Source organism: Emys orbicularis, chromosome 4 (assembly GCF_028017835.1).
Source record: "Emys orbicularis isolate rEmyOrb1 chromosome 4, rEmyOrb1.hap1, whole genome shotgun sequence".
Classification (NCBI taxonomy): domain Eukaryota; kingdom Metazoa; phylum Chordata; order Testudines; family Emydidae; genus Emys; species Emys orbicularis.
The window spans coordinates 136,242,979-136,252,156 of NC_088686.1; the positions used below are offsets into that span (position 1 = coordinate 136,242,979).

The 9,178-nt window shown below is 50.2% G+C and overlaps 1 protein-coding gene across 2 annotated transcripts; it reads right to left on the reverse strand.

The window, feature by feature from the left end:
• Window positions 1-1,729: 1,729 nt before the first annotated feature.
• PIM1 (Pim-1 proto-oncogene, serine/threonine kinase) lies at window positions 1,730-7,472 on the reverse strand. Of its 2 annotated transcripts, none has more exons than XM_065402976.1 (6): window positions 7,393-7,472; window positions 6,905-7,019; window positions 6,629-6,679; window positions 6,110-6,476; window positions 3,884-4,060; window positions 1,730-3,147 (listed from the first exon to the last, which is right to left on the reverse strand). In XM_065402976.1, the coding sequence occupies exons 1-6, from the start codon at window positions 7,470-7,472 to the stop codon at window positions 2,990-2,992; spliced, it is 948 nt and encodes a 315-aa protein (XP_065259048.1). In that variant the 3' UTR covers window positions 1,730-2,989. The 2 variants fall into 2 exon arrangements, with proteins under 2 accessions (XP_065259048.1, XP_065259049.1); XM_065402977.1 differs by having other exon boundaries at window positions 6,905-7,011; window positions 7,391-7,472.
• Window positions 7,473-9,178: the final 1,706 nt, after the last annotated feature.

Consider the following 9,178-nt stretch of genomic DNA (forward strand, 5'->3'; position numbering starts at 1 on the left):
TCACTGCATCGGTCCCTGCGGGGCTTGACACTCTGATCTTACTTGGCCTTTCTGTGGTGAGGTTTCTAAGAAGTGGAGTAGCAGTTGAGCAGTGTTTACGGGAAGGAGGGAGAGCCTGCACTCAGTGGGGAGCAGTTTGCTGTGATACCGTAACTGCGCCCGGCTAAATTTCACTCGCTGCGTAACTCATTTGGTGCTATAAACGTGTGAGATGGACTTTCTCGAAATAAGGAGCTATAAAGTTTGTTTTGGTCTAGCACAAGAGCCTGCGGTTGAACGAAAACCACAGAGCTGAGTAGCCCCCAGCCTTTGAAGACGTGGAGCTGAGCTTTCTTGTTCAGCCCACCTACAAAGGAAAATTAACTCACTAACGCCTTTCCTCAAAGGGACCTGCAAGGGCTGTATAGAGGGGCTCTTTATGGATGGGGAAACTGAGGCACACAGCAGCAAATGACTTGGCCCAGGGCACACAGCAAGGAAGTTGCGGCGCAGGAATAGAACTCCTATATCCTGCTGCTCATGCTAGTACTCCAGACCCATACCTAGAAGTCTCTAGGCAACTCCAGCGCTCACTTGGTGGCAGGCACCTTGCTGGAGATTAGCAGCAGCAAATAGGTAGTGCACCGAGAGGGTAAAATATTTCCCTGGGAGGCTACAACCAACAGGGTTTTAAAAAGAAATGCACTGTGCAAACAATGCTTGCAGTCACTGCTCCATCTCTTAACATTACACAGCCCCACACTTGAACCAACAGCCTAGGTTTTAGACAACGCCATGAATATTACAGCCAGGTGAAGCACGCTGTTTCATTCAACCCGCAGGCAGACACCCTGAAACGTAACAGTTAAAGAATAGATCCTGGCTCCACCAGGGTAAAGCAGAGTTTTAAAGTTTGCCTCTCAGTATGAACAGTAACTTGTGCAGCACTGAATCTAACAGCAGTTGCGTGCAACATGTGGGCGCTTTAGTTTAATGAGGGGAAGCCCAGCGTGTTTGTGCTGAAGAGTGTGAAAATGACCGAGTTCTCCTAACCTGTACGCCAACAGCCCCCGTGGCTCTGGGCCAGTCACAGCCTGGCTGCCGATGGTGATAGTACTTAACGAATCAGACGTCCCTAATAGGCAACTTTTAACAATCCCTTCACGGATGTGAAGCATTACTGCCTCCAGAGCCTGCCACACAGGATCTGTGTTACTGAAACACACTGTGCCCCGACATTGATGGTCAACATTCAATGTACTACGTGCATGGGTAACATACTGCATCATCAATATAGCGCTGATGTTTACCTGCTTTATTCACACACCACTAGGCATGAATGGAAACAGTATGGAGATACTTCGTGCCTCAGCCATACACCTTTGATCTCACAGTTCAGTGAAGAGGGCTGCCAGAGATGGCCAGAACCAGGACACTGGACATGGACAATGCACAAGTTCAGCTCCAACACTAACAGCTGATGCCTTTAACGGGCTGAACCAAAACGCTGTATGTGAGTGACACAGCTTTGAGGACATGTGAATGCAAGCTTTGTGGTTTGGGCTGCTATCTCTAGCTGTAGTGCAGGCTGTAGCTTACTCATCTCCTGCTCTGAGAATCGCGCGCTTTAGTGGTGCTCTGGGCGTTCGGGTCATGTTATGAAGGGTCCCGAGTTTCGACAGCACCGCTTCTCTGCCCTGTGAAACTGGCAGTTTTACTCCACCCGAAAGAGAAGAGGTCTCAGGTTAAATCAAGTGATTCATTTTTATTTAAAACCGCATGTATAAAAAAAATAGGATTTCTGAATTCCCCTGTACAATATTAACTATTAACAAAAGCAGCAGACTACACACTGATTACATATACAGGCTTGACAGTGTTGGAGTCCAGGGTACCTTCCCGACAGCTCGGCAAAACCAGTGCTATATACACATGCGGACATGACGTCCCCCCAAGCCCAGACAAATACCCGTGGAAATGCCTTTAAAGCAACTGAACACACGCGTGGAAGAGGAACACCGGCAGCCGGAACTATTTACAGACAGCTGGGAAGCGGTCGGCCACTCCACACAGTGGTGAGACATTAACAGAGCATTCTAAGAAGGGAGTGCAGTCGGGGGAGGGGGGACCCCAACTGGAAACCAGATCAGCAGCTATGGAAGCCAGGCATGGGCCCTGAACCCACATGATTCATAAATAAATAAATAAGTTATCCTACAGGTTAGGACATTTTCCTTAAAAACAAACAAAAAATAACCCAAACCCCTGAAAATAAGTTAAAAATAAAAAGGTAAAAACGTTACCATTATAAACTACAATCCTCTGTACACCAAGCTTCGCTCCTGTATAATTCTGTACACATTTACAGCTCTATTGGGTTGCATTGTTTGTGCATCTGTGAGGACGCTCTGGCTTCTGAGGCTCAAAGCAAAGAGCTGAGGAAGGAAAGTTCTCACTAACAGCATACCTCGGAAACAACTAGCCAGGGTGCATTGGTTTCACCCGTGGCTGCTTCTGACCTGTTCCTTAAAAAGGGGAATATAAAATAAACCCAGGTGAATCTTGGAGAAGCAGAGGTGTAGGAAGATTCAAGTATTTCCCCCAGCACAGCCCAGATCGCAACTGAAGGCACTCAGAACACGGTGACACAGTGAATAAGACAGCTATTCAAATCAGTACCTTCCCTCCCCCTCCACAGCCAGTTTCCCCAAGCGAACCGTTCTTGCTAATTCTCTGGTCCTCGCTCAGTTCATATTCCAGGACTCAGCAGGTCAGGGACACTCATGGATGTGCCCATAAGACATCAAAAAAGTCTACTGGCAAGACATCAAGTAAGGCAGGACCTAACGAGTTCAAGACCAGTCCACCTGGGATGGATGGTAACCTCCAGCCTCTCAGAAGATTCTCCAGTTAGCTGAGCTCTGGAATGAGATATGAATGTTCCCATGTAACAGGCAGACAGTCACTGGTGAGAGTTTTCTCTTTTACACCCAATGGATGAGAGGAGCTGCTATTTGCCAGACTCCTGAATTAGACTGTGCAGGTGGATCTCTGCTGTTTTCTGTGGCAAGAGGACGTCTTGCATCCAAGAATGATTTAGAAGATCTTCAAAGGATGGTCTGTCAGAGGGCCTCAAGGCCAGACACCATTTAATGAGGTGCTGGCACTCTGGGGAGAGAAAACAAGCAGTTAGTGAGACTGCACTGCTGGGTAATGTCTGTGAAGCCTACAAGCCTCCCTATTTTAGCATCTGCAAGTCTGCTTTGGGATCTGCCTTTCTTGCTTCACAGGACAGATTACCATGGCTGTGGCTAGGTGTGGTTTCTGAGTTACCCCCCTCACCCTAGTACGTGGGTGAACCAGCTCCCATCTTTGGAAGGAGACTCCGAAAATACACAAAGGAGCAAATTTGCAATGCAAGTCCATGAGCAGCCCATCCTCCCCTGCCACTCATACCCAGGCTAATAGCAAAAATCAACTTTCCCTTCCCAGTGAGATGATTAAACCTGAGAGCTACTCGGTTGGTTCAATATATTTTGTCATTTCCACTTTCTGTAAGACTGCTTCAGCAGCCAGCTGCAGTAGCCACATTAAAGACCCCAGCAAGTGGCAGGAGAGTGAAGTGCTGAAGTGAACTACCACAGTGAGCTCTGAAGCAGCTGTCTAAGGCAGAGAAGACAGCAGGGTCCCCAGCACTTTGCTGGGATTCAATAGCATTAAACATCTCATTGAGTTTAAGACAAGAAGGGACCACTAGATCACAGAATCATGCCTTGCACGTCTCACTGGTTGCATGAAATGATGGTAATGCACTTCTATGGCATCATATTATCGCTTTGTCAGTGTGCCATTCAGGCTAAGCAGTTGTTTGCCCAACTCTAACACAACAAAGTAGAGTGCTCACCTGGAGAGACCCTCTGTCGGAAGTAGACCTGGCCCCTAACAATCTCTTCATCATGTTCAAAGGGGATATCCCCGCAGACCATGTCATACAGCAGGACCCCCAGAGACCAGACTGCTGCTGACCTGCCGTGATACCGGTGATAGCGGATCCATTCCGGGGGGCTGTACACTCTGGTCCCTGTAGAGAAGATTAGAGGATCATGGTTAGCAGAAATATTTCATCTTTTACTCTAAACAGAGGAAATCAGAGCAACCAGTTATTAATTATTTTTTTCAGGTGTTATCAGGGTGCTTTTTAAGAGACCAAGTTAGGAACTTCAGCCCAAAATTTAGGTTGCAATATCTTAATATTGTTTAACTTTCAGCCCAGTTTGATTGGGATTTAAACCCCCAGTAGTTTTACCAATTGCAGTGTTGCGCTAGGGCATAGACTACAAGTGAAACAGAACCAAATGGAGTGCAAATAAACATGCTTTCCAGCTGCAATACAGGCCACAATAAGTAACAGGTTTCTTAAGGCCACTGTTATCCTGACTTTATCGCTGTCAATGTAACCATTTCTCACTGAGGTAAAGAGAGAGGCAGCTTGCAGATGCTTCAGTCCATGGTGACCCAGTGCAGCCCCATGGGGAGGGGCTGAGGCCTTGTCTATTGCACTACAAGGAACCCTGACAACCTTATAGTCCTTTCTACATAAAAGGGTTTCCTTGCTTAACCTAAAGAAGGGCAGATACCTTGAAGAGTTTATTCCTTTTTTGGCACTGACTACTGTTGAGTCAGCCAGGTATAAAGCCAGCCTACTCCAAAACTATGGACAAAGGTTTGTTGTACAACATCAAGGGAGTTAGTACAATTGGGCGTGTGATAATTATGCTTGGAACTCAGATTCCACCCTGCTTCTGGCCTCTGCAGATGCTTACGCCCTTTGCCTTTGTTGTATTTGATCTCTTCCCTTCTGGCAGGAAGAGGAGACTGAGGTCAGAGCTCAGTCTGGTTCCTGGCCACGTGACTGTTGTTTACAAACTTTGGGTTGTAAAAAATAACCTGATGTGCCACCAGGGGGCACCAGTAGCTTAGGAAGTTCTGCAGAAGAGAAGGTGCAAACCCGTCCCTTGTCATCAACCGTTAAATTAAAAACAAAAAATGCAGCCCGGCAGAAGCAAAACAAACCCTCAACAACAAACAGTGATTTTTTTTTTTTTTTGAAACTCAACGGCCCTACCCTGAATATGCCTTTCCCGGTCAGAAAGAATGCCTGCCGCCAGCAGCACAAGGTTATTTGTCCCCCACGCAGATCCCTGCACCCCTGCTCCAAGGTCAAACACTCCTCCCTGGGTCTGGAGCTCCCCCCTCCCCAAAGATTTGACTCAGGTGCCTTTGGGCAGCAGAGGAAAGGGAGCCAGCTGTAAGCAGATCTCCCGCAGATCCTATTTCACAACATTCATCCCGTGACAACACACAACTTTCCAATGAAATGAATAATTTAGCGAGATGGCGGAGACAGCAGCTTCTCCTCTTGATCCACTCCCCACACTGGATGTCCATCCATCCTCACAGAAAGAAACTGTACAAGAGCCCTCTTCTTTATCCTTGGGGGGGACGGGACATCCCCTCCCCCTGCATTCTAGCTGCTAGATTAGGTTAGGATCCAGCATCTAAGCAGCCACGGCTGCAGACAGGTTTAACTCAATCTTTCCCCATCTATGAGGTGAGGCAGATCCTGTTTGCACCACCCCAGGAGGGTGGAATACCAGCCAGATCCCTGCTGAAATGCTACAAATATGATGGACCTAGAGAAAACCAAACCATTGGAACCAGAGTCCAACTTTCTCCTCTCGTTGCTAACAGGGACTCCAAAGATTGATGCTTGTGAGTTCACATCCAATTTCTGCCATGTGCCCCCCCCCCCCCCCCCCCGCTGCACCCTGTGTGACATGGGCAGCTACCACCAGTGCCTGCGGTTAACATCCAACAAAAGGGCAAACACATTTGTGAAATGCTTTTTGGATACAAGGCAGGGAGGAAAACCCCAACGGTATCAAAGCTGCAGATCATACAACAGTATATTTAGCAAATGACAATGGCAGGGGGAGGAGGGAACAAAACATTCCCTGGCTGGGAAGTTACTGAACGTTTACAGGCAGGGAACAACCCATTTCAGAGAGGAATTTCCCTGGCTTCCCTCCCTACGCAGATAAAATAGAAGGGGATGGAAATAGACACTCACCATCAAAATCAGTGTACACTGTGTCCTTGAGTAATGCCCCAGACCCAAAATCTATCAGTTTCAGTTCCCCGCTGTTCAGATCAATCAGGATGTTCTCGTCCTTGATATCCCGGTGCAATACCCCACAGCTATGACAGTGCCGAACCGCCTCCAGAACCTGGCGGAAAAAGCTGCGGGCCAGCTCCTCAGGGAGAGCACCCCGCTCCGTGATGAAGTCGAACAGGTCCTGCACAGGATCCGGTCGCTCCAAAACCAAGACAAAGCTGTCCGGTCTCTCAAACCAGTCCAAGAGCCGAATGACCCCGCGGAAGCCTGAGCCCACTTTCTTCAGGAGCAGGATCTCCATGGGCACTCTGCTCCCGCCAGGCTGCACAGACAGAGAAAGGAGATCTCCATCAGAGGCAGGCAAATCGACCCACAAAGTCAAGAGCTACCTACGACACCGGCTGCAACCTTAACTACAGAGCCATGACCATGCAATGCAGAGCCACAGCAGATATTCCTGCCCTAGACACTTACCAGCTCTCCCCAGTCAGAAATCCGGTCCCGGGCCACGTGCTTGATGGCTACCTAGAACACAAACAGAACCAGACAGACAATCAGAATCAGGTCAGGCAACCCCAGAAAGAGGGGAGGCAAACAAGGGACCAATGGAAGGGATGCAAGATGGTGGTTATGCCAGGGCAAAGCAAAGGAGATGTAACTGGGTAAGGAACGCAAAGGTGGAGATCTATAGAGCAGCGTGCATGGGGAGCGGACTGCAGGGGTGGGGGTCACTGTCCAGGCTCTACTCACCGGGGCGCCGTCCGACAGGCGGGTGCCCGAGTAGACAGAACCAAAGCCACCACTGCCCAGCAGTGGGCCCACCTGGTACAGCTTCTCCAGGGGCTCCTTGTCCTTCCCTGCAGGCAGAGAGGCACAGACACCGGGATCAGAACCAGCTGTGTCCTCAAAAGACCCGGCCAACCCTCCAAACCACAGCAACCCCACATCCCTCCTCAGAACGACTTCCCTCCCCGAACTGAACCAGCCTCACATCCCTCCCCAGACCAAACTGGATCAGACCCCCCAGCTCTCCTCAGACCGAACCCCCCAAACCGGACCAGACCCACATCCTTCCCCCGAACCGAACCAGACTCCTCTCTGAACCTACCCCTCTCGAACCGAACCTCCCCAATGCCCAGCAGGACAGGGCTCCTCCCGAACCGAACCCGGACCGCTCCAGGGCACCCCGCTCCGGAGCCACCCCCTGCTGTCGATCCGAACCGAACCGGGCCTCACCTGGCTGTAGCTTGGCCGGGTGCAGCTCCCCGCCGGACCCGGAGCACAGGTGGGCCAGCGAGTTGATCTTGGAGAGCAGCATCCCCGCCCCGTCCCCTTGCTCCAGGGCCGGGACCGGGACCGCCCGAACCGAACCGGGCGCCAGTGGCTCGGCTCGCAGCCCCGCCGGGTCGGAACCAAGGGGCTGGAGTCCGGGCTGGTGCGGGAGGGGCGGAGGCCGAGGGGAAGGGGGGGGACGCGAATGGGAGCAGAGCCGACGAGGCTGCTCCGCTCGGTGCCGGGCTCCCGTGTGGCGCCGGCTCCCCTAGCTCCAGCCGCCAGTAGTAAGGGAGGGAGGGAGCCGGGGCAGGGGCGGAGCCGGGGACAGCCGGGGGCGGGGCTTCAGCACGGTGCCGCCCCGCCCACAAACGCGGTCGCAGCCAATCAGCCGCGGGGCCCATCCTCCCCCTCCCGTCAGAAGAGGACGGGGAGACTAAAGACGTGGCGGGAAGGAAAAGGCGCCAAGAGGGGGGAGGGGTCGGGGGAAGGGGAGAATAAAGGCGCGGGGCGGGGGGATGGGGCAGAGACTGAGGGGGATGAAGGGGGGGGAAGAGGGAGGAGCAGCCTGAGGAAAAGTGAGGGAAGACAGCAGGTGGAAGGGGCAGGTGGAAAGTTTGGGAGGGGTAAATGAGAAGGGAGGGTGGGCAGGGGGAGGGTTTAAATACCCCCTTCAAAAAAAAATCCAGCAGAAAATACAAACCAAAATAAACTAACACCCCCACCCCTGGCTGGGCCCCCTGGGATCAATGTGGTTACAAGCATCTTCCATCCTGAATGAGCCCAGAGCACTTATATCTTTGTTTCCCTTCCCACCCTCTGTCTGTCTCTCTGTTTGGATTGTAAACTCGTCAGGGCAGGGACCTCCAGTAGGTTTCTGTACAGCGCCTAGCACAATGGGGCCCCCTAGACACTTCCATAATACACATCATAATCCAACCACACCCATGCAGTCACCTCTGGGGTGGAGGGTGGCGCATTCACAGGAAAGACAAAGGAGGGGTTTTCTGGTAACGCCCCTTTTCCTATCACTTGGGCCATGGGATCTTTAATGTCCACCCTGACCAGAAAAACGCTGGAATTTTCAGATCTCATCTCATGTAGATTGTAAACTAACTCAGTGGGGTCTGATTCTGCCCTCACACCAGTTTGACACTGGCACGGTTCTAATTATTTCAGTAGAGTTACTCTCTTGATTTACACTGGCGTAAATGAGCTCAGACTCATACCCTTTATCTTGTGTGTGTGTATGTAAAAATAGGACCCATGCATGGTAAATAATATCTTGGCACCCAGTTCCTTTGACTGCTTTAAGGCAGTGTATAACACCTCACACTCTTGCAAGTAAAGATTTTTGCAGCATGTTCCAATAAACGTGCTTTTTAAAAAATGTCATTCCTTCACTTAAATTGTCTGTCTCAGGCAGCTCTGAAGGAGAGTTGTGTTGTGTGCTGTTATGTGTATATTGAGCTAGAGCAATACAAATACAACCTTTAAATACTGTCAATTCAAATTTGGCCCCAACATTTTTATTTTGGATAAACAAGCTTTTATAAAACCTAAAACCAACAGAAATCTCTTCACAATATTTGTATTTTAAACAAATTCAGGCAGGAGTAGCTATATTTAAAACAAACAAACAAACAAACAGACACTTCCCAGCAATGCTTGCAAGCCAAAGGCTGCAGCATCCCGAAAGTGAAACTGACTATAAACACAAGTGAAACTGACTAAATTCCATCGTGTGAGATA

What these genes read in the sequence shown, in the direction of transcription:
- PIM1 (XM_065402976.1), bottom strand. Translation starts at nt 7,472, where the DNA reads ATGCTGCTCTCCAAGATCAACTCGCTGGCCCACCTGTGCTCCGGGTCC. An exon ending in CACCCGGCCAAGCTACAGCC is followed by an intron (nt 7,020 to 7,392) that starts AGGTGAGGCCCG and finishes CTGTGCCTCTCT; the next exon opens with GCCTGCAGGGAAGGACAAGG. An exon ending in TTTCTGACTGGGGAGAGCTG is followed by an intron (nt 6,477 to 6,628) that starts GTAAGTGTCTAG and finishes CTGTCTGTGCAG; the next exon opens with CCTGGCGGGAGCAGAGTGCC.